General features: G+C 37.1%; 2 protein-coding genes across 2 annotated transcripts in view; one reads left to right on the plus strand and one right to left on the minus strand.

The window, feature by feature from the left end:
• LOC134792020 (BRISC and BRCA1-A complex member 1-like) overlaps nucleotides 1-26,749 on the minus strand; it is a 180,999-nt gene that overhangs the window by 56,988 nt on the left and 97,262 nt on the right. The gene's annotated exons all lie outside the window — the stretch shown is intronic.
• Nucleotides 15,527-26,749, plus strand: part of LOC134792030 (tubby-related protein 4) — a 118,932-nt gene continuing 107,709 nt past the window's right edge. Inside the window, exon 1 of the mRNA XM_063763152.1 lies at nucleotides 15,527-15,998. Coding sequence (XP_063619222.1) covers nucleotides 15,903-15,998 — 96 coding nt within the window. The 5' untranslated portion in view covers nucleotides 15,527-15,902. The remainder of the gene's footprint in view (nucleotides 15,999-26,749) is intronic.

The raw sequence follows: 26,749 nt of genomic DNA on the forward strand, positions 1-26,749 counted from the left end.
CGTGTGTTTTAATAAAAAAAAGTAGCCAACTGAGATTAATAGCTACAACGTTTTTTTTAGTCTTTACCTATACTTACATATTTTGCGAGGTAAATATATAGGTCTAATTTTAGTCACAAAAAAAAAAATATGTTTCCATGTACAGTCACCTGCAATAATATGTTACTCTTCGAAGGCCGCCAAAATATGTGACACGCTCTTATGGCTCTACAAATAAGATCGTGTCAGATATTTTTGCGGCCTTCGTTGTGTAATATAGTATTGCCGGTGACTGTACCTTTTATAATTTCGGATATCCCTTTCTCAGTGCCCCACTTACTAAAAACAGTCGTAATATACTCGAAATAAGTTAACCTTTCCTAGCCAGATTATTTGGAGAACCAATAGATAAAGAATTCATATTCGCCGAATGCAAAGTAAATTTAGATGTGCGAGATTTACCATCAAATAAACATTTCAATTTCCTTCATTGCATTATAAATGGCCTTTGATCCTCACTGATGCGTTATGGCGGGCCACAGATAGTGTTGGTAGGAACTCGAGTCCTTTGAGTGAATGTGAAGAACTCAGCTCGTTTTTACGAGACTCGGCGCGTAAAAATCTTCCGAGTCTTTTAAGTCCCGAGTCGAGTCCTTTTTAAGAGCAACTCAAAAGGACTCGAGACTCCGAATAAAGACATCCATCCATCAACAATTTTATACGTTTTTACACGACTGCCCAAACAAAAAGAGTGTATTGTTTTCAGCGTTCGTTTGTATGTATGTGAGTTTCTTTATTCCACCTTAACTTATGAATGCCTTAACCGATTTAGACGTATGATACATCATTAGAATCCTTACGTCATCCCGGCTAACATAGGCTATATGACGTCATTATAAAAACAATATGGCGGACTTAATGCGCCATATTACGCAACCTTTAGAAAAAAATATCTTGCAAACCTATCGAGTAGGGTATCAAAATGAAGGGCTTTGAAAGCCAATTGATAAAATATATGCAACATGTGGGTTTAAGTTTCATTTTGAGAAAGTAAGAATTGACAAAATATGTTAAGAGAAGCTAATCTCATAAAACCAAATATTATTATTGAATGGGATACTTATTAAAATAAAAGGAAAGGGTTTGACCGCTGATCATAAAAAAATATCATCATCATCATCATCATATCAGCCAGAGGACGTCCACTGCTGGACATAGGCCTCCCCCAAAGAGTGCCACAATGACCGGTCTTGCGCCACCCCAGTCCGCTGGCGGACTCCCGCGACCTTTACCAGGTCGTCAGTCCACCTTGTGGGGGGTCTACCCACGTTGCGCCTTCCGGTACGTGGTCGCCACTCGAGAACCTTTCCGCCCCAACGGCCATCGGTTCTACGGGCAATGTGCCCCGCCCACTGCCACTTAAGTTTAGCGATTCGGAGGGCTACATCGGTTACTTTGGTTCTGCTGCGGATGGCCTCATTTCTGATGCGATCACGCAGAGAGACTCCAAGCATACCCCTCTCCATTGCCCTTTGGGTGACTTTGAGCCTTCTTATGAGGCACACAGTAAGCGGCCACGTTTCAGTTCCATATGTCATCACTGGCAACACACACTGGTCGAAGACTTTCTAGTAAAGTAGTAGTATAAAAAAATAAAATTATATTATATTAGGTACATACTACTCATAGTTTTTAAAACATGTTCGTAATTGCGCTAATGGAATCGGAAAGTTTAAAATATAACTTCTATTTATTAATCGATACGATGCAAAGTCCGTCTAAGCTAACTCTGCACCGACTTTGGCAGAACAAATCGTGAAAGTATCATTATGACCGTATGGTTTAATTTAATTTTAACATTTATGATGATGACATTACTCAGAGCGTAAGAAAGATGTGCGCTTCCTGCAACTTGTCCAAGTATATGCACTCGGTCCAAAGGCGCCCCCACACTAAAAGGGTCAGGCGTAGCCCGACGTACGTGACACGCTATACTCTTACCAAAGCCGGGCGTCTTCGGCGCCCTCATACTCAAAGCGTCGAGCGTAGCCCGACGTACGTGGCGCGTTGTACGCGTTCCAAAGCCGGGCGCCTTCGGCGCCCTCATACTAAAAGAGTCGGGCGTAGCCCGACGTACATACGTGGCGCACTGCGCGCGGTCCAAAGCCAGGCGACTTCTACTTTCTCATACTAAAAGTGTCGGGCGTAGTCCGACGTACGTGACACGCTGTATGCATACCAAAGCCGGGCACCTTCGGCGCCCTCACACTTAAAGGTTCTGGCGTAGCCCGATGTTCGTGGCGCGCTGCACGCGGCCCAAAGCCAGGCACCTTCAAATCTCTCATCATATTAAAAGTATCGGGCGTAGCGTGACACGCTGTATGATTACCAAAGCCGGCCTCATACTCAAAGCGTCGGGCGTAGCCCGACGTACGTGGCGCGCTGTACGCGTTCCAAAGCCGGGTGCCTTCGGCGCCCTCATACTAAAAGAGTCGGGCATAGCCCGACGTACGTGACGCGCTGCGCGCGGTCCAAAGCCAGGCGACTTCTACTTTCTCATACTAAAAGTGTCGGGCGTAGTCCGACGTACGTGACACGCTGTACGCATACCAAAGCCGGGCGCCTTCGGCGCCCTCTTACTCAAAGCGTCGGGCGTGTACGAGGCGCGTTGTACGCGTTCTAAGGCCGGGCGCCTTCGGCGCCCTAATAGTAAAAGAGTCGGATGTAGCCCGACGTACGTGGCGCGCTGCACTCGGTCCAAAGCCAGGCGCCTTCGACTCTCTCATACCAAGTGTCGGGGGCGTAGGCCCACGTACGTGACACGCTGTACGCTTACCAAGACGCCTTCAGTGCCCTCTCACTCAAAGCGTCGGGCGTAGCCCGACGTTCGTGGCGCACTGTACGCGTTCCAAAGGAGTCGGGCGTAGCCCGATATATGCGGCGCTCTGTGTGCCTTTCTGTACTGAGGACGCCCTCGCAAAAGTAATATAAAGTGACTTCAAATGGTTAGTAACGAAATCATGACCCCAAAGTTAATTAAATAATTAAAATTAAAAAACACGACTTCGAGAAAGCGAACTGAAAAGATGAAAATATTTTTTAGTTGTGTTAGTTACTCAACTTAATGAATTTAAAATTCTAAAAAGTATAAAATAAAATAAATTAATTAAAAATTAAAAAACACGCCTGCGAAAAAGCGAACTGAAAAGACAAAAATAATTTTTAGTTGTGTTAGTATAGTTGAGTAACTTAATGAATGTAAAAAATAATTAGAATATGAGTGTTTAGTGAAGGTTATAAACAACAAACGCAAAAGTTTTATGCTCATTTAGGATCGTGACTGTACCTGTGTATTTTATTTCAATTGCAGTCGGGGACCTAATAATAATAGAAATAGGTCCTATCAGAGATAAGACCTAGCTAGATCGATTTATCGCCCCCAAACCCCCATATAGAAAATTACATCGAAATCGTTAGAGCGGTTTCCGAGATCCCCGAAATATATAAATAAACAAGAATTGCTCGTTTAAAGGTATTAGATTTGAAAATGTGACGTTTGTAATGTCACTCTCACACTTTGTCGTGTATACGTCGGTGCAAAGTTACACGGACTTTTAACTCCCTGTTCTCGGTAGTTATAGGTAAGTCAAATTGGTGTCATATTTTACGTCGCTAAATAGTCTCCTGAGGTAGGTAAGAAGTGGGAAACTACATTGTTTCGCTTTTACGAGTTGACAGTTTATGTTCCTTGCTTTGCTCGCGCGTACCTACCTATTTTCCTTTGACATTGTTTGGATATGTACAGGGTTGGGCAGATTAAGTGTCCTAGTTTTGTACTGCCATTTTACTTAAATATAGCGCACCTTTCCTAACTATTTTATTTTTTAATCGAGAATTTATGCGTCTTTATGATTTCTAGACGTCAGCTTGATATCTATTGTTTTTATATTGTTATCAACATGGACGCGGAACGCCAGCTCGTTGTAAATTTATACAAGCAAAAATGAACGAACCGAACGTGCGAGATATTATTTTATCCGACAAAAAGATATTTCAATTGCAAGACAAGATACCACAATCAACAATATTATCGCGTTTACGGTGCTTCATTAAGGGATATTCCAGTAGACAAATTAGCCGTACAGCGGTTTCAAAGCGTTCGTCGGCTGTCATGGTATGGGGTGCCATATCACCTAGGGGCAAACTACCACTGCTGTTCATTGACCGGGGAGTAAAAATTAACTACGACTATTATATTCAGAACGTGTTGCAGGGTAATATGCTAGAAAATATCCGAAAGTTGTTTGGGGATGACTATTATTGTTTTCAACAAGACAGTGCCCCGTCTCACAAAGCTAAACGTACACAAGATTGGTGTCGAACAAATTTGACAGATTTTATACCGTGGCAAGAATGGCTTGCATCTTCACCAGACTTGAATCCGTTGGACTTTTCTATATGGGGATACATGCTCAGCAGGATTGGCAGCACACAGGGAATGAATTTAAATTCATTCAATCATCGGTTGGTCAAGATATGTGACGATATACCAGATGAGGTAGTGCGTGCCGCGTGCAACTCATTCTATGGTAGAATGCGTAAAGGTATACAGGTTAAAGGAGAGCGATTTGAGCTAATGAATTAATTTTGTAAATATAGAGTATGCTTAAAATAAAAACAAGTTTAATATTCAGATTTGAAGCTTCGTTTTAATTTTATGGTTATTTAAAACTAGGACAATTAATCTGCCCAACCCTGTAAATTACATGCTTCTATGTAGGTACCTGATTCTTTGGATTTTTGTCTTTCATAATATTTTACTAACAAAGCTATTGAATATGTGCGATGGAAGTCAAAACTTTTGTAGTTTTTTTTAATCTAACAACCAGTTTCAGTTTTCAGTTGGATTGTCAAAAACCCTCAAATTGATTGTCAAAACAAAATAAATTCCATCAAAACTGTAAATAAATCGTGTATTCTCGCACTAAATGGAAGCGAAAACTCATATTGCGAAAGTAACTGTCTGTTTGTTACCTCTTCACGCTTAAACCGCTTAACCGATTTAAAGGAAATGTGGTATGAAGATGGTTTAAAGCATGGGGAAGGACATACGATAGTTTTTATCAATCATCATCATTTCGCGCAGACGAAGTTGCGAACAGAAGCTAAAGTCAAATAACCACCAGTCGTATTTGTAGGAAAGTCATCTGTGGCTAGTGTTGGTTAGGACTCGCGAGCCCTTTGAGTCCTCTGCTTCAAGACTCGACTCAGTTTTCAGACTCATAATTAAGTCTAAACTCGAGTTCCTTTCAACTTGTTAGAGACCCGAATCCTTTGTAGAGACTAGAGTCCTTTCCAGAGAACTCTTGATTTTTTTTACAAACAATTTCGAAATGTATTGTCTTTATGTAAAATTTGTGGATACGTACACAAGTCATACAATAACGCTTAATTTTGTTAACTGTTATTTAGGAAATAAAATAAATTAATTAAAAATTAAAAAACACGCCTGCGAAAAAGCGAACTGAAAAGACAAAAATAATTTTTAGTTGTGTTAGTATAGTTGAGTAACTTAATGAATGTAAAAAATAATTAGAATATGAGTGTTTAGTGAAGGTTATAAACAACAAACGCAAAAGTTTTATGCTCATTTAGGATCGTGACTGTACCTGTGTATTTTATTTCAATTGCAGTCGGGGACCTAATAATAATAGAAATAGGGACAACTATACTAACACAACTAAAAATTATTTTTGTCTTTTCAGTTCGCTTTTTCGCAGGCGTGTTTTTTAATTTTTAATTAATTTATTTTATTTCCTAAATAACAGTTAACAAAATTAAGCGTTATTGTATGACTTGTGTACGTATCCACAAATTTTACATAAAGACAATACATTTCGAAATTGTTTGTAAAAAAAATCAAGAGTTCTCTGGAAAGGACTCTAGTCTCTACAAAGGATTCGGGTCTCTAACAAGTTGAAAGGAACTCGAGTTTAGACTTAATTATGAGTCTGAAAACTGAGTCGAGTCTTGAAGCAGAGGACTCAAAGGGCTCGCGAGTCCTAACCAACACTAGCCACAGATGACTTTCCTACAAATACGACTGGTGGTTATTTGACTTTAGCTTCTGTTCGCAACTTCGTCTGCGCGAAATGATGATGATTGATAAAAACTATCGTATGTCCTTCCCCATGCTTTAAACCATCTTCATACCACATTTCCTTTAAATCGGTTAAGCGGTTTAAGCGTGAAGAGGTAACAAACAGACAGTTACTTTCGCAATATGAGTTTTCGCTTCCATTTAGTGCGAGAATACACGATTTATTTACAGTTTTGATGGAATTTATTTTGTTTTGACAATCAATTTGAGGGTTTTTGACAATCCAACTGAAAACTGAAACTGGTTGTTAGATTAAAAAAAACTACAAAAGTTTTGACTTCCATCGCACATATTCAATAGCTTTGTTAGTAAAATATTATGAAAGACAAAAATCCAAAGAATCAGGTACCTACATAGAAGCATGTAATTTACAGGGTTGGGCAGATTAATTGTCCTAGTTTTAAATAACCATAAAATTAAAACGAAGCTTCAAATCTGAATATTAAACTTGTTTTTATTTTAAGCATACTCTATATTTACAAAATTAATTCATTAGCTCAAATCGCTCTCCTTTAACCTGTATAACTTTACGCATTCTACCATAGAATGAGTTGCACGCGGCACGCACTACCTCATCTGGTATATCGTCACATATCTTGACCAACCGATGATTGAATGAATTTAAATTCATTCCCTGTGTGCTGCCAATCCTGCTGAGCATGTATCCCCATATAGAAAAGTCCAACGGATTCAAGTCTGGTGAAGATGCAAGCCATTCTTGCCACGGTATAAAATCTGTCAAATTTGTTCGACACCAATCTTGTGTACGTTTAGCTTTGTGAGACGGGGCACTGTCTTGTTGAAAACAATAATAGTCATCCCCAAACAACTTTCGGATATTTTCTAGCATATTACCCTGCAACACGTTCTGAATATAATAGTCGTAGTTAATTTTTACTCCCCGGTCAATGAACAGCAGTGGTAGTTTGCCCCTAGGTGATATGGCACCCCATACCATGACAGCCGACGAACGCTTTGAAACCGCTGTACGGCTAATTTGTCTACTGGAATATCCCTTAATGAAGCACCGTAAACGCGATAATATTGTTGATTGTGGCTATCTTGCAATTGAAATATCTTTTTGTCGGATAAAATAATATCTCGCACGTTCGGTTCGTTCATTTTTGCTTGTATAAATTTACAACGAGCTGGCGTTCCGCGTCCATGTTGATAACAATATAAAAACAATAGATATCAAGCTGACGTCTAGAAATCATAAAGACGCATAAATTCTCGATTAAAAAATAAAATAGTTAGGAAAGGTGCGCTATATTTAAGTAAAATAGCAGTACAAAACTAGGACACTTAATCTGCCCAACCCTGTACATATCCAAACAATGTCAAAGGAAAATAGGTAGGTACGCGCGAGCAAAGCAAGGAACATAAACTGTCAACTCGTAAAAGCGAAACAATGTAGTTTCCCACTTCTTACCTACCTCAGGAGACTATTTAGCGACGTAAAATATGACACCAATTTGACTTACCTATAACTACCATGAACAGGGAGTTAAAAGTCCGTGTAACTTTGCACCGACGTATACACGACAAAGTGTGAGAGTGACATTACAAACGTCACATTTTCAAATCTAATACCTTTAAACGAGCAATTCTTGTTTATTTATATATTTCGGGGATCTCGGAAACCGCTCTAACGATTTCGATGTAATTTTCTATATGGGGGTTTGGGGGCGATAAATCGATCTAGCTAGGTCTTATCTCTGGGAAAAGAATTTTTGAGTTTTTATACACGGTGTAACATGAGGAAACCGAATAATTTTAACCACGCATTTCTGAGGTCAAAAGAAGGAAAAAATGTCATATAAGTTTAGGTCAATATCGCCAAAAAAAATTTTTTTTTTGTTTTGTTTTTTCAATTTTTTGAATGTATTTGTACATAAAAAAATAAATGTTATGGGTAAACTTGTCACTGAAAAATAGTGAATAGAATCAGGCGTTACTTTGCGGAAATCCATATTAATTAAAACGAAAATATTACTTTGCTAACGGGTTCCGTTGCCGGGCGTCAGACCGTCAACAACTCCTGAGGATGCCTCGTAGAGAGGCGAAACACGTGTCGAGGATTATTCTTTTGGTGGTGGTTTGTTATATTTATTTGCGTATTTATTTTTGCGGTGGGAGGGTGGGAAGGGAGTGCATGCATGAAATTAATTGCATGTAAAAATACGGGTTAGCACTGATTGACTAGCACGTTATCTTTTCGCGGATTAGCAAAGTAATATTTTCGTTATAATTGTCACTGAAAATTTATTTTTACATTTTTTTTTCGTAAAACCTACTTTTTGCAAAGTGTTACTTGTCACTTTTTGACATCTATCAATAAGGATATTTAGACTACGTCCCATAGCAGCAACATCACCATCAAAAAGGCTTGTTTATTTCTAAATTAATATTATCTCTGAAACTAGGCGAATTTCAAAAAAGTTTATAGGACATTTTTGTCTCTAAATATGATCAGGAATACGCTGTTAAAATTATTCGGTTTCCTCATGTTACACCGTGTATGTTTTCCGAGCTCGGCTCCCAGATATTTTGACATTAATGATGAGACTGCTGCATCGGCCCGACTCTACAAACGTTTATCTGTCACGCCTCCCTGTATTGAGAAGGGGTTTATAAGGACGCAGTGAAATGGGTACTATAACTAAAAGTAATTCACAAATTTCACAATGCAAGCCATTAATATTATATTTTATTTTTACGCGCTCCCTCTGCTCGTTTCTCTCCTAGAGTTAGACCAAGAAGTCTGCAGCGATTTTGATAGCCCACGCAGTGCGAGTGTTATTTATACCTACATCATAATTTCATAGAAATTTGACGTTTAAAATAACACTTGCACTGCGTGGGCTATCAAAATCGCTGCAGACTTTTTATGGTCTAACTCTATCATATATCATAAAAAATGCATATAGTATTTGAGGTTTCTGAACGCGCTCGCAGGTACGTTAATGCACTGTTGACACAAATCCACGTTTGAGGCGTGATGTAAACATTAAACAGACATCAAATGTTTACCTATGTATGGAGGCGACGTTTAATCAAACTTATTAATGAAACGAGTAAACTAGACCTGTTTTGAAAACTATGAGGAATATGACGTTGTCATAATATTAGGTCATTACCTATGAAATTGGCGTTTTGTTCGGAGAATTTCAACGAAACACGAATTTCCATACAATTAATTTTGCGGATATTTTTTTGATGGCTAATTCAAACCAAACAAAATTTTTCCAGTAATTTTTGACACCTTTAAGGTATGTTTTCAATATCTCCATTTCTTGAAAATTGGTACCATTAGAAAAATATAAGTAATTTTAATACTCGAACCGACAGCACATGAAAAGACCTATTTTCAAGGCTTAATTCTGAACACTTAACAATAAAAAATAACAATTAATTGTATGTAAAATCGTTGTTTATTGAGTGCACTGTAGTTTTATTGTAATTGTGTATGTACTTTTGTAAAAAAAAAAAAAACTAGGATCAGACTTATATCTATGAACAAAAACGCCAATTTCATAGGTAAGGACCTAATATTTGACCGATTGTAAGTCAGAACATAGTCAGAACGATTGTAAGACAACTGTCATCTAACCGACGACCTGCGGACCTGTCTTGCCTAGTACAGTCGACGTCAAAGATATGTTTACACTTTTGCACCTTACTCCTTTGTAATAAGGCGAAAAATGTAAACATATCTTTGACGTCGACTGTATCTAAGCTTACGCCGATGGTTCTGGGCTCCATTTGTCCCTGCCGGATGTAGAGTCCTTCAGTGATGGAACATCACTGATTGACAGCTGTCACTTTGACAGCCAGAGATAGATTGCATCAGAAAATGGAAACAGCGTTAAAGATCTAGTTAAATCTGATTATATGTGAAAGTTGATAAATAAAGACAACTGTGGTTTTAAATATCAAGCGTTTTTAATTGGGAATCCGTACAACGATTTTGGCGACGAGAATGTTACGGTGTGTCGGTGATTAAAGCGGATGCAAAATACATAACCTATCATCGCACGCACTTTGAAGGCACGCGGTTAATTAATAATGTTTCAAGATTATGCAGCAGGGTCATCGGGGCCGAAATTTGACCCTTACGAAGAGGCTAGTACACTGCCGGAAAGATGGCGATTATGGAAAAGAAATTTCCAATACTATATAGAAAGCCAGGTCGGGTTGAACGATAAACAAAAGGTAGCAAGATTACTACACCAAGCAGGGACAGAGGTCCAAGAAATATACGAAAACATAAAAGACGAACAGGTCGACGGCACTACAGACTACGAAAAATGTATAAAAAGACTAAACTCGTATTTTGAACCAGACGTAAATATTAATTATGAACGACAGAAGTTTCGTAATATTAAAAAGGAAGAAGAAGAAACGATGGAGCAATTTATAGTGAAGTTAAGAAAACAAGCTATATTTTGCGACTTTCAGGAAAAAGAAGATGCTATAAAAGATCAAGTTATTGAGAAATGTACTGACATAACCCTAAAACTCAAGTTTTTAAAAAAAGGAAAGGACCTGACACTTAATAAAATCATGGAAATATCTAGACTCTATGAGATGGAAAAGGTGGTTAGCAACCAAAATATAAAGAAAGAAGAAAAGGACAAAGAACAAGATAGTGTTAATCGGATCAGCAATGTGGAATGTTATCGGTGTGGACGGAGAGGACATTTTGCTAAAAGTGCAGAGTGCAATGCAGCAAATGAGATATGTAACAAATGTGGGTTAAAAGGTCATTTTGCTAAGTGCTGCAAAACAAAAATAAAGAAAGACATAAAGAAAAAGAAGAAGATGGTTAAATATGTAATTGAATCCTGTTCAGAGGATTCGGACAGTTCAGATGATGAAGGTGACAATAAAAGTGTGTCAAAAAGTGTAAATTCAGTGTTTACAGTGATAAATTCTAAGGACAATAAGTTCGAGATCATAGTAGGTGATCATGTAAGTTCGCCTTTTATTATAGATTCAGGTGCACCAATAAATATTATAGACAAACACATGTTCAAAAAGTTTTTGAGATCAGGGTTGGATTGCGAACTCTTTGATAAAACAAATGAAAAATATTACGCCTATGGAGGCCAAGAGATCCAAAGGTCAGGATTTTTTAAAACAGTATTGTACTCTCCTGACAGTAAAATTAAAGTAGATGCAGAGATTCTTGTTTTTAATGGATGTGGGCCATCTCTGTTAAGTAGGAAAACTTCAATACGGCTGGGGTTGCTGAGAGTGGGACCGGAGGTCAACTATGTTAATAATATTCTAAATGGCAATGATGTTTTGAGGCAGTATCCTAACATTTTCAACGGAATAGGGAAGCTTAAAGACTTCAAATTGTCAATACCTATTGATCGTAATGTAAAGTTGGTAGCTCAAAATATTAGAAGACAACCTTTCCATAATAGGGAAATTGAGAAAGACCTGATTAGAGAGTTAGTAGACAATGACATTATAGAGGCAGTAACTGGACCTACTCCCTGTGTCTCTCCTTCGCACATGGTAAGAAAAAAAGAAGAAGGTCAGTATAGACTGGTTATTGACATGAGAAAAGCGAACGAAGCGGTATTGAGGGAGCGTGTTCCTTTACCGACATTTGAGGAACTATTGGCGGATCTTAATGGATGTAAATTCTTTTCTACACTGGACCTCAAGGCAGGGTACCACCAACTGGAGCTTGAGGAGGAATCAAAAAAGATAACGGTCTTCAGCTGCAGCCTTGGTCTGTTTAGATACAAGCGTCTGTTTTTTGGAATTAGATGTGCATCCGAAATGTTTCAAAGAGTAATTGCACATCTCTTACAGGATATAGAGGGTGTTGCCAATAGCCAAGACGATATTCGTGTAGGTGGGCGAACAAGAGAAGAACATGATGCCCGACTCCACCAAGTGCTTAGACGACTTAGCGACAGTGGTTTAACTCTGAATGAAAAGAAATGCTCATTTGGTGTCACTGAAATTAACTTCTTAGGACATCACATTTCTGCTGAAGGAATAAGACCGACTGAGACAAATCAACAAGTTGTACAGGATTTCAGAGAACCGCAAAATAAAGCAGAAGTAAGGAGCTTTTTGGGCCTTGTTAACTTCTCTGCTAGATTTATTCCCAACTTTAGCACAATTACTGGACCATTACGAGAACTTACCAAAAAGGACTCTGACTTTACTTGGAACAAAGAACATGAAAATGCTTTTGCAAAACTGAAAACACTTATATCATCGGCTCCTGCACTGGGCTTCTATGATAAAGATGCTGAAACAATTTTAGTGACTGATGCTAGTCCCATAGGCATAGCTGCAGTACTAATTCAAAATCAGAGAATAAAAAGTGAGAAACAGCCAATTATAATAAAATATATAAGCAAGGCTCTGTCTCCAACTGAACAAAGATATTCACAAACTGAGAAAGAAGCCCTCGCCATCGTATGGGCTTGTGAAACCTTATACATGTATCTGATAGGTAAAGACTTCAAAATTATATCAGATCATAAGCCGTTGGAGATAATTTACTCTACAAATTCAAAGCCAAGTGCCCGTATACAGCGTTGGGTGTTAAGACTCCAACCATTTACATTCAAAGTCATATATAAGCCTGGGAAGAGCAATATTGCAGATGCACCTTCAAGGCTGATTAACACCAGCAGCAAGTCTCCAGCGCCAAGTACAGAAGATGAAGAAGATAGACTGGTACTGGCATTAGCTGAAACTTCCATAAAAGCTGTTACTATAGAAAAAGTAAGAGAAGCTACTCTACAAGATGAAGAGTTGATGCAGCTAAAGGATGCCATAGAAAGAGATATTTGGACCAAAGAACTGAGAGCATACGAACTTATAAAGGCAGAGCTATGTACAATGGATGACGTTATTCTCAGAGGTACTAGACTAGTCATACCCAAACGATTGGTACCACCAATACTGGAAATAGGCCATGAAGGACATCTTGCTACTAATTCTATGAAAGCTAAACTACGGTGCAAGGTATGGTGGAAAGGCATGGATGGCGATATAGAATACTGGTGTGACACATGTGAAGGTTGCCGCTTGGTAGGACGAGGAGCTCCACCAGAACCTATAATGCCCACAGAATTACCCACTAAAGTGTGGCAACTAGTTGGAATTGACTATCTTGGGCCACTGCCCTCGGGGCATTACCTTCTATGCATTGTGGATTATTACAGTAGATACTTGGAAGTGGAAATATTAAACCAACAAACAGCTGAAGTAACAATACAGACTTTAGAAAAAATTATATATCGGGAAGGAATAATGGATGAAATAGTCTGTGATAATGGTCCTGCCTTCATAGACCAAAGGTTCAAGGAATTCCTTGACATCAATGGAATTCGGCTAAGGCATACTACCCCGTTGTGGCCCCAAGCCAACGGAGAAATTGAAAGACAGAATAAAAATATCTTGAGAAGACTGCGAATTGCACAGGGACTAAAACAAAACTGGAAAAGAGAGCTGCTCATTTATCTATCTGCTTACCGATCAACTCCACACAGCACCACCGGACTTCCTCCTGGAAATGTTTTTCGGGGAAGGAGCATAAGAACTAAATTACCGGAAATAGTACAAAATAATTGCCTTGGAGATGAAGCAATGCGTGACATGGACAGATTAAAAAAAGACAAATTCAAGCAATATGCTGACAAAAGAAGACATGTAAAAGAGTCTGAAATTCACCCTGGAGATAAAGTCTTGGTCAAACAAAGAAAGGAGAACAAATTAAGTACTACATTTTCTCCAAGTGAACACACAGTTATATGGAAAAGTGGAAATTCGGTAGCAGCTCAATCACCAGAAGGAAAAATAGTCAGAAGGAACTCTTCACAATTTAAACCTATAAAGGATAGAGACCTTAGCAGATTTGGCATAGACAAAACATTATCAGAATCTACAGAAAGAAAAATAGATAAGAAGAAAGAGGATCTACCGGACATGACGGACACTATACCAGATAAGAAAAATAAAAGCTTACCAGACATGACAAATGACACAGACATTGTTACTGACTCTAATACTAGTACTGTACCGAAGCGACAGAGACAGGCACCTGTTAAATATCGAGACTTTGTCCTTAGTCTCATCTTAGAATGTATGAACAAATAAAGTGTACAATCTATAACTACCCGTAGGACGTGCTGATAAACTCAGCATGTGTTGAAATGTAATATCTTAATGATGCCAAGGGTAATTAAACTGTATTTTAATTTCTTTCAATTTGTGTTATAATGCCTTTCATATATATATGATAGAACATACTTGTTTGTTTAGTAATATGTTTCAATTCTTTTGGTTATTATGTTGTAACCGCATCTAAATTTATACTATGTGTGTATCTCTTAAATGTGTTATTACTTCTTTTAGAATTCTTTTGTTTTATTAAGAAAGAAAGAGATTGTAGAGTCCTTCAGTGATGGAACATCACTGATTGACAGCTGTCACTTTGACAGCCAGAGATAGATTGCATCAGAAAATGGAAACAGCGTTAAAGATCTAGTTAAATCTGATTATATGTGAAAGTTGATAAATAAAGACAACTGTGGTTTTAAATATCAAGCGTTTTTAATTGGGAATCCGTACACCGGACACAGGTGGGTATAGGTATAGGCGTTTTCATATAAATCATTCCCATTTGTCCCTGCCTCGTGTATGGTGGCGGGGACAAATGGTAATATGTACACTGAAATCTCGATAAGGGCATTTGTTTGAGTAATGAGCGCGGATATTTGTTCCTGAATCATCAACAAAAACAAAGCTTAGTGTGGGGCTTGGTCAATTTGTGTAATAATGTCCTATAATATTAATACTTAGGTATTTATTTAAAAACAACTTATGCAATTTCCTTTGTCCCTAAATATATTTCTTAACTAGCAATACTTACAAGTAATAAATCCAAGTTCGTAATACACCTATCTTAGATCTCAATATTGATCTACACCTACGAAGTGTGGAAGAGGAGCATAGGTACTCTCAAAACCTATATTATACAGTGTGTAGACTCTACAATGCATGCCTTTTGGTTGTCAACTGATGTGATGAATTGACGAAGGAATAAGAGAGATAAATATAAATCCGCTGTGATTAAATTAACAATAAGTAAAGTAAAAATAACCAGAGCCATACAAATTTCTCTCACCATGCTAGTTTCTGGCCAGACGAAAAACTAAGTATTAAATCCATCATGCTCATACCGGGCGAATAAAAAAGTCCGTGATGTTACACCTTAAATAATACTTCCTTAGTAGCATATTGACAATTTGCGAAGAATAATTTTATTTGTACCTAAACAATTTCAAAATGGATCCAAACTAACACCTACGTAAACCACTCTCTTTTATTATTCTGCGATTATTTAGTTAGGTATTCGTTGTTATTGTTATTTCAACGTTCGTGGAAATCGGGCACGTGTACCGCGAGTCAGCGCCCTCTCCGCGCTTTCCACGGGTTTTCCCGGTTTCCCCCGGTGCGGGGCGCGCGCGACAGAGGGCACCAGTGCCTTCAATCAATACCTGCGCCTCGCGTCGCTGAGCCTCGACTACCCCAGTGCTCGCTGTCACCGCCGCCGCCGTCACGTCACCAGCGGCCCGAGCAAACAATCCGGCATTCATGATAAATCCTCGCCAAAATAAACTGAAACCCACACTAAAATGCGACGGAACCGTCTAACTAAGTTACAAACTCAAATCTGTTTAAACTCTAAGTGATTGTTATTAAGTGTTAATTATTAAAAATGCATCTCCATTTCGAGAGAAACGTGAACGCTAAATGTGATTGCACTATACTGTCTTTATCATGGATGGGGAAGGTTCCTGATGAGCTGCCTGAGGTGAGTGTGTTTCCATTCCTGAGTGTCTTAACTGTAAGTTTACGCGCACGCCGTAGTAGAAATAGCTCATGGTCAATGGTCAAGGCGAGTGGACTCGCGAATTTAAACACGACATAGATGACTGCCTGCACGGGCATCTGCATTTGAATTGCATTGCGGTAAGTCGCTAAATATGACGCATTGAGACCCTTTATGACATAAAAGTCTATTATTTCCTCGTCTACGTCGACCTATAAAAATCCGTGTACGGTTTGATATAGAAAATAGCAAATAACTAAATAACATGCAAAATTATTGATATATATATATTTGTAATTAGTTGGTAGGTAAGTACTCAATAAATAATAGTAATTAGTTATAATCTTGTAGCAATTGTAGCCTATTTATTCACAGCAATAAACATAATTAGAATTTAAAGTGAAGCTTATTGTTTCTGTTTCGATATCTTTATTATAGTAAGCCACATTTTCGTTTTTACTCTAAAAAAACAACAAGAACAATACGGGCATTTTTTAATGAAATACTCTCAAGCATAAAAAAATAAGTAAAGCTCATAAAATTATTAATTATTGAATCATTAAATAAATATTATAAGGACATTCTTACACAAATTGACCAAGTCCCACGGTAAGCTCAATAAGACTTGTGATGTGGGTAGTTGGGTACTCAGACAACGATATATATTATAGTACAAAATACTTAAATTCATAGAAAACATTCATGACTCAGGAAAATATATCTGTGCTCATCACACCATCGGCTTCATAGGCAGGGTCACTACCCACTAAGCCAGACCGGTCGTCAAAATTAATAAGCAAATTTTCTTTACTTCTTCTAGGAAAATACCAAAACAGTTGTTTGGTTGGAATAAAATGAATAATACCATTAAAAAGCAGCACATTTATTCAAAATTGAAATAAACTTCAATAAAGCTTATAAAAGTATAGGTACTTAGTTCTTGAAAAAATATCGTCAAAGAAGAGCGAAATCGGCACATAATATCGTCGTACTCGTAGGTATTCCCAGGTAGGTATACGGACTCTTACCGCATTCGCTTCAAGTAATTACTTAAATTAGAAGCGACATCGGAACTACTTTAATTAGTGAGCTATTACGGCGATAGTACTAAAAGGTATGTTTGTCGGTTGCTCATAAGGCGCTTTTAGCATAAAATTCCATTTAGAAATCGACCTTATTGACAACTGGCTTCTGCCCGCGCTCGTCTGCGTAGTTCTTAGTTCCACCGCCCTTTTCATCACCTTATGAACTTAAATATTGACTAAGTCCCATAGTACTTAAGCTCAAGAAGGCTTGTGTTGTGGGTACTCAGACAACGATATATATAATATATAAATACTTAAAAATACATAGAAAACATATGACTCAGGAACAAATAAATGCCCTTACTGGGATTGGAACTCAGGACCATCGGCTTCACAGGCAGGGTCAATACCCACTAGGCCAGACCGGTTGTATGATAAATTGATAAAAATTGATGGAATTATTTCCGTGAAAAGACTGTCCTATGTTGTATTTTTATTTTTATTAAGTAGTAGGAAAAAATCGCAGAAATATCAGGAAAATTTCATAGAAAAAAAACACTTAAACTTTTTGAGACAGAAAATTTCGGTCCCCATACAAAAATGGGACATACGATACGAAATCTTTTAATATGGAAATTTCGCTAGTTTGGAAACTTTCCGACGGCACATCACTAACCGGGAGTCATACATATCCATACCAAATTTCATCTAAATCGGTTCAGCGTTTAACCGTGAAAAGATAACAGACAGACAGAGTTTATTTAAAATTTATAATATTAGTTACCTGCCTATGGATCTGGTATACCTAGGTACCGTTTCCCTGAAATCATATGTGAGTTGCAGACCTCGCTCATTGAAGTAATACACAAAACGATTACCCGCAAACGGGCAAACGTATTTATCCCTAATGGTCTAAGACCCCACATATATGGTCGACCTTCACCAATCTGTCTAACGGCTGAAACTATGAAAATATGAAAGAAAATATGTTCCAGGACATAAATAAATAGGGTTGCCTAAAGAAATATGGCCAAGCCTATTTTATATAAATTTTTGAAAAAAAATTGTTTTCGGCAAATTTCACCCATTTGTCTGACGATCGAAATAAGTTTCAATGGAAAGTATACAACTTGTACAACATAAATCATCTAGGTTGCCTATCTTTTTCCGGTCACTATTATGTGGTTGCCGTGTTTAAAGAGGTCATTTTATATCGATAATTGTACTCATCTGTATGACGCTTGAATTATACATCAAAATGATGGTAATTTTATTGCAAATACAATGGCATAGGGTTGCCTGTGAAAATCCGGTCACAAATGAGGGTTGCCAGGCTTTTAATTAAAATAAGAAGGGAAGACTTTTAGCGATAACTCATAAACGGCTGAACTGCTCAAGTTTGTTTTAATTTTATTTAATTGAGTTTTTTAAGCACTATTTTCATGATTTTTTTTCATATTTTTTGGACAGATGTTTCAAAAGTTGGAAGGAAAAGCCTTATTTCCGAAATGATTCACTTTATCAAGAAATGTTGTTTAAAGACCCCTATTCATTTTGAAAGGCCTATCCAACGACACCCCACACTATGAGGTTGAAAAGATAAAAAAATTGTCACACACATTTTGTTTCTTTCAAAGCGATTATTTCCGAAAATATTCACTTATCAAAAAATGTTCTTCTAAAACCCCTATTCATTTTGAAAGACCTTTCCAACAACATCCCACACCATAGGGTTGACACGAAAAAAAAAATTCTCACATACATTTTGTTTCTTTCGAGGCGACTATTTCCTAAAATATTAACTTTACCAAAAAATGTTCTTTTGAAGAAGCCTATTTATTTTAAAATTCATATCAAATGACATCTTACAACATAGGTATCAAACGAAAAAAAAAAAAAGATGTATGTGACCATTTTTTTCGCTTCAACCCTATAATGTGATATGTCGTTGGATAGATCTTTTGAAATAAATACGGTTTTTTAGAAAAAAAATTTTGATGAAGTGAATATTTTAGGAAATAATCGCCTCGAAAGAAACAAAATGTACGTGAGGATTTTTTTTTTTCGTGGCAACCCTATGATGTGGGATATAGTTGGAAAGGTCTTTAAAAATGAATAGGGGCTTTAGAAGAATATTTTTTGATCAAGTGAATATTTTCGGAAATAATCGCCTCGAAAAAATCAAAATGTGTGTGACAATTTTTTTATCGTTCCAACCTTATAGTGTGGGGTGTTGTTGGATAGGTCTTTCAAAATAAATAGGGGTCTTTAAACAACCTTTTTTGATAAAGTTAATATTTTAGGAAATAATCGCCTCGAAAGAAACAAAATGTACGTGAGGATTTTTTTTTCGTGTCAACCCTATGGTGTGGGATGTTGTTGGAAAGGTCTTTCAAAATGAATAGGGGTTTAAGAGGAACATTTTTTGATAAAGTGAATATTTTCGGAAATAATCGTTTAGAAAGAAAAAAAACAAGTTTTTCCTTCTAACTTTTGAAAAATCTGTCCAAAAAAATATGAAAAAATCATGAAAATAGTGCTTAAAAAATTCAATCAAATAAAATTAAAACAAACTTGATCAGTTTAGCCGTTTATGAGTTATTGCTAAAAGTCTTCCCTTCTTATTTTAATTAAAAGCCTGGAAACCCTCATTTGTGACCGGATTTTCGCAGGCAACCCTATACCATTGTATTTGCAATAAAATTACCATCATTTTGATGTATAATTCAAGCGTCAGACATATGAGTGCAATTATCGATATAAAATCACCTCTTTAAACACGGCAACCACATAATAGTGACCGGAAAAAGATAGGCAACCTAGATGATTTATGTTGTACAAGTTGTGTACTTTCCATTGAAACTCATTTCGATCGTCAGACAAATCGGTGAAATTTGCCGAAAAAAAATTTATTAAAAATAGCCTTGACCATATTTCTTTAGGCAACCCTATTTATTTATGTTCTGGAACATATTTTCTTTCATACTTTCATAGTTTCATCCGTCAGACAGATTGGTGAAGGTCGGCTATATGGGGGATCTCCTACTATATAAATAATAGATGCAGTTTGCCAAATAGATTATCAGGTGGCCAATTCTGTATTAACCATTTGATATAGTTTTCATCTTATTTTGATACAACCTTGAGTCAGCATGCGCTGCTGCACCATTCAGCGTGATTCGCGTCGTGAGGACCAATCAGATAACGAAATGCAATCAGCGGGCTTAGCCAAGATGAGAATCGTTAATTTGTCAATCGAAACTTAAACAATGTATGGAACTTGTCACGTTACTTAGTTGCAGCTCATCCTGTCATCCCGTAAAATTTTTATTTTTGAATGTTTGGCGTTTGCTGATGTACTATTGTTATGTTAGCTAGGCCCCCAGGAGTTGTCTCATCTCATAAGGCATCCTGTTCGTATTTATTGATGTGCGTGAGAGAGATGTCTGATGACATGTCATCACGACATGAATCAATGTCGTGTCAAAATAACATCAGAACCTTATCAAATATTTAAAACAAAATTGGCTTCTAAGGATGATTGCTACCCGGCCAGCTAAATTAAATTTCCATTTGTTAGAATGTAGATTGAAAGCGATTTGCTGTAGCAACGGTAGTTTGGCAGGAAAGTTGGGGGAATAGTAATCTGGCTTTCTGGCTAGTCATTCCTGCCGCTTCGAGCGTTCGGTTTAGCCGAACCAGTGTGAATTATGTTAAAAATTGTAACATTTTCATCATATTTACTTCATGTTTAAATTCTTTTAAGTTCATTCTTTAAACTTGGAAAAACGGAGTATTGCCCGTTTTGTGCCTAGAGCTAGAGTACTCTATGCGTAACAAAAAAAATTACAACAACATTTTATAAACCGTTTTTGTTACATAAACACAATCATTCAGTAGCGACAGTGGTTTTTTCTTTTTAATTATGGAAACTACAAAGAATTCATCATTAGTTGAGTCGCGTTATCAAAAGGAATCAAATATGAATAGTTTTTACATATTTATGTATATTTATCTAAGTCGTTTGCACTAAACCTCGATATTAGTAAATTTAATTAATTTCGATAAAATTTTATTTCGCGTTTGTCAAAGTCAAAGCACGTCTCTAAGGATTGACTACTAATTTGTATAAGAAGGGTACAGTCGCCATCGAATAGGTATATCGGAGCGGCCTAGGTGACAGACATTGAACACGCTTCTATGGCGATCGGAGCTGTCTATCCCCAATAGGGACCGTGCGCGGTGGAGGGTCTGCCGTCTTGTGGCCTGAATCGGCAACATATGTGCACATGTTCCAAAGCAAGTGCTACCATCTACCGTTCTCGTTGGTACGTTTCCTTGTGCATAGTAGGTTCTGCCATCTTGTAGATGTAGGCTACATCGGAAGCATAAACGACACATTTTCGCCTCGCTCCAGAAATCTGACGGCTCCTATGCTGCCCCCTATAGTCCATGCACAGGGTCTATATGATCCCAGTCTCTGACGCATAGGTTAGTTTTGTGGAGGAAGTCTGCACTTACCTATACTTGTTCACTGAGACGAGTATCCAGTAAGCAATGGGAACAAGTCCCGTTGCACGGCGTGAGGGCTCCCATTCAATTAACCTTTCCTTCTCCACGGCTTTTGACCTATTTAGTTACATTTCTATTCAGCGCTAGCACTGTTGTGTCAGTTATATGTGCCCGTGCTAATTGCGAACGTAGATAAATCGTTGTGCGTAAAACTTTTAGATGTGATAATTGTGTGATAATGTCATGCGATTAGATTTGGCCAAAGGACGCTTTTTACGAGATAATTCAATCCATACTGCCGTGTCTCGGGTGGCAGAGTGGTTGTGGCATTTGCCGCGAAATGCATAGCACACTGGTTCGTTCCCAGCACTGGGCACTGGAGCAAATATTTTATGAAATAATTTGATTTGTTTCCCAGTAGATAATACAGTCATAGGTTGTTTAATTTAGGGCACAGTAGACCCAGTACCTCTACTACCTGAAGGTTGTCTGGAAGCGATCGCTTTTTAGCGATAAGACCGCCTGTTGTTGCTTAGCTCGTTATGTTAATTATAATGTATTTAATATTGTTTTAATTGTGCACAGTAAAGAATATTACTACTACTACTTGCACTCCCTACTAGACTGCAACATCTATCTGTACGGTTACCATCAGTTTCTCACTGACATAAACGCCGTCGAGAACGTAATTTACTTTCTATACATCCCGTTTGTTAAATATGCGAGTGCGAGCGAGATGTATAGAAAGTAAATTACGTTCTCGACGGCGTTTATGTCAGTGACAAACTGATGGTAACCGTACTGTTTATATTTACCACGGTAAACCCGGAAACCGTGTGAGTGGGAGTGACACGCTTCGTCAACGACTACTCTATTATTAGTCGCTGTATGTCTAGTTGTAGTCGTGCCGAATTTAATGTCAATGTCAGTCTGTTATGTCACCTAGCCCATCGAGGTAACATATATGTCAGTGATTATTGTATTGGTATTAGAGTTAGACCGAGGTAAGTATGCAACGATTTTGATAGAACACGCAGTGCAAGTGTTATTTATACGTCATAATTTCATATAAGTTTGACGTTTAAAATACTACTTGCTCATAGCGTGTGCTAGTTATCAAAATCGTTGCATACTTATCTCGGTTTGACTCTATCTACCTCTATCCCTTTTTACGTGGTCTACCTACCGCTACCGTGTCAGAACCAAGATCCGCTTTAATATAATAACATTAATAACGGACAAGTCAAATTACTTTCCGTCGCTGAGGAATAAAAAGTTTACGGGCAGATTTTGAACATTTAAAAATTCTTTTGGATCTGTAGGGCTGGGAATATATATGTGGGTAGAAAATATAGCTAGGTCAAAAGCAAAGTGGACTGTAAGAGGGATATTATAAGTAGACGATGGCAACACTAACGACAATCAAGATGGCTTCATGTATGTAGACAGAGTTCATTAAATAAAGATTACTTTTAATAAAAACATCTTCATATTTACATGGCGCAGCCGAATCTAAAGTGAACGAACGTGAACAGTATTAGGAGAAGTAAATGGGCGCAGTGGTTAGTGATGTGAACTTATAAAATGGAAACTCTAAAACAACCGCCGCCATTATCCCTACAAGGAGATCCATCGGAAAACTATAAAAAATGGCTACAAAGATTTAAACTCTATTTTACTGCCACGGGGGCAAAACAACGATTAGATGAAGAAAGCAAGATTGCTTTATTTCTTCATTGCATTGGTGAAGAATGTATAGAAATTTACAATAATTTTGACAATGAAAAAATTAAGACCTATGACGAGCTCGTGGAGCAGTTCTCAAAATATTTCTTGCCACTAAGCAATGAAAGTATCAACAGAAATGTCTTCTTTCGACGTAAAATACAAGAAGGGGAGACTTTGGACGAGTACGTCAACACATTGAGGACCCTAAGTGCTGACTGTAATTTTGGAACACTTAGGGACAGTTTAATAAAAGATCAGATAATTAGAGGAATTAAAAAGAAAAATGTTGTGGAGCGTCTACTCAAAGAGCCTGACCTTGATTTGCCAAAATGCATTAAAATTTGCAAAACATATGATTATACAGAAAAACAAATTAAGGACTTTGATGTTGAAGAACAAGCAGTAAGTGTAGTAAAGAAGGACAGAGGCTATAGTTATAGATCTAAAGAAAATACTGAACAAAGAAAACAACCAGAGAGAAGAAATTATGGACCAAGGAATATGAGAGATCAATCTGAGGAAGCAGGTACAAGTGGATATCAGCGGGCACAGTCTACTACCAGACCTCCATGTCACAGATGCGGCTTTATACATGGTTTCAAGTGTCCAGCATTTAATCAGGTATGCAAAAAGTGTAACAAATTCGGGCATTACGGAAAAATGTGTAGAAATGTGAAGAATGTGAATGTAGTAGATCTGTCATCGGATGAAAGTGATATTGTGTTAGGTATGGTGCAAATTAATTCGATTCAAAGGAAAGAAGACTATGAGGCCATTCAAATACATGGTCATATTATAGACTTTAAATTGGATACTGGTGCGGACTGCAACGTGCTTCCATTAAGATATGTTAAGAAACTCGGATTAGAAAATAAAGTGGAAAAAAATGCAAACAACTTGTATAATTATGAGGGAACAGAGCTGAACTGTGTCGGTAAAATTAAATTAACTGGAAATTTCATGAATAATAGACAAGTACAATTGAAATTCTATGTTATCGACTCAGTTCGCCCGATTCTACCAGTGTTAGGTAAAAAATCAGTATTCAAGGAAGAATTAATGGAAAGAAAATATCTAAATTGTATAAAAAATGACTGTAATAAATTCACAGAAAATTATAAAGAACTGTTTGATGACAAAATTATAGGCACTTTAAGTGGTCCAGACTATAAAATCAAGTTAAAAGAAAATGCTCAGGGCAAAGTGGAATCTTGTAGGAAAGTACCAATATCATTACACGAGAGCTTGAAAAGGGAATTAGATAAAATGGAAAAACTTCAAGTTATTTCAAAAATAACAGAGCCGACTGAGTTTGTTAGCAATATAGTTATTGTAAAAAAACCGAATGGGAAAATTAGAGTTTGTTTAGATCCAGGAAATTTAAATAACTGTATTATGAGGGAACATTTCAAATTACCTACTTTTGAAGAAGTGTCTAGTAGAATGGCAGGTGCTAAAGTATTTAGTAAACTGGATGCATCTACAGCATTCTTTCAAATTAAACTTCATGAGGATAGTGCCAAACTGTGCACATTCTGTACACCTTTTGGTAGATATTATTTTAAACGTCTACCGTATGGGCTTTGTTCTGCACCAGAAGTTTTTCATCGTAGATATAAAGAAATTTTTGAAAATATAAATGGATGTGAAGTGTTTGTTGACGACCTAGTAGTATATGGTAAAGATCAAGCAGAACATGATGAACGTTTATTAAAAGTATTACAAATGGCAAAAGAAAATGGGGTAAAGTTTAATTCAACTAAGTGTGTATTTGGAAAGTCAGAAATAGAATATCTAGGACACCTACTGACTAAAGATGGTATAAAGCCTGATCCTACAAAAATAGACTCTATAATTAAAATGGAAAAGCCACAAAATGTAAAAGAATTGCAGCGCTTGTTAGGAATGATCACATATGTGGCCAAGTTTATACCGTCTTTATCACAAGTTTGTAGTCCTCTAAGAAATTTGATAAAAAAAGATGTAGAATGGTTGTGGTCAAAAAAACATGATGATTCCTTTTGTGAACTTAAAAAAATATTAGTTTCAGACCCTGTGCTACAATATTATGACGTCAGTAGACCAGTGAAATTGTCAGTAGATGCTTCTAAAGACGCTCTTGGAGCGGTGCTATTACAAAATGACTTACCGGTAGCTTATGCCTCCAAATCCATGACCAGCACCCAAAAATTATATGCTCAAATTGAAAAAGAACTCTTAGCCATTTTGTTTGGATGTTCTCGCTATCACCAATATATTTATGGTAAACAAATTGAGGTTGAGACTGACCACAGACCCTTAGAGTCAATTTTTAAGAAACCCATATGTGATATACCATTAAGATTACAGCGCATGCGTTTACACTTGTAGAAATATGACATAAGGGGTCATCCATTAATTACGTCACACGAATTTCTAGGTTTTTTGACCCCTCCCCCCCCCTTGTCACATTTGGTCACATTTGGCAAACCCCTCCCCCCTAGTGTGACGTCACATTTTTTCTACGAAATCGCCAAATCGAATTAAGTAAGTACCTAAGTATTATTCATATTTTATCAAAATATTTTTGACGATATAAATATTAGTAATTTTATAACCCAAAACTGCTTAGGAAAAAAAATTAAAAGAATAAAAACGATTATCGTTTTAAAAACTTGTTATTTAAATGTACAGCGAATAAAATAATTAAAAAAAAAAATTCGGTTACTGATGAAGTTAAAGTGACGTCACAAAGTTTGTGTCTCCCCCCTCCCCCATGTCACAATATGTCACATTTTCTTGACCCCCTCCCTCCCCCTAAACGTGTGACGTAATTAATGGATGACCCCTAATTGTGAAATACAAACCTGGAAAAGACCTTTTGATAGCTGATGCATTATCTAGACATAATTTAAAAACAAATGATAATCTTCTAGAACAGGAAATTGAGGCTCAAGTTAGGATGGTTGTGAGTTCTTTACCAGTAACAGATAGGAAATTACAAATTTTTAAGGATGAGACAAATAAAGACACAGATTTACAACAAATAAAATATTACATTTTGAATGGATGGCCAAGTATTAAAGATATTCCTAATAGTTTAAAACCATATTTTACATTTAGTGGAGAACTGTATGTGTGTGATGAACTGATTTTCAAGAATAACTGTATTATTGTTCCACAAACCTTAAGATCAGACATGTTAGAGCGTATTCATTACAATCACATGGGATTAGATAAGTGTAAGGCTAGGGCTAGATCATGCATGTTTTGGCCGTTCATGTCAAGAGATGTTGAAAATAAAGTTTTGAATTGTAGTACATGTGATAGGTTTAAGAAAAATAATGTAAAAGAACCTATGCAAATTAGGGAAATGCCAAATAAGCCATGGTGGCACTTGGGTACAGATGTATTTCACTATAAAGGAAAAAACTTTATAATTGTAGTGGATTACTACAGCAAATACTTTGAAGTGTCAGAATTGAAAGA

Source organism: Cydia splendana, chromosome 7, assembly GCF_910591565.1.
Source record: "Cydia splendana chromosome 7, ilCydSple1.2, whole genome shotgun sequence".
NCBI classification, from domain to species: Eukaryota; Metazoa; Arthropoda; class Insecta; order Lepidoptera; family Tortricidae; genus Cydia; species Cydia splendana.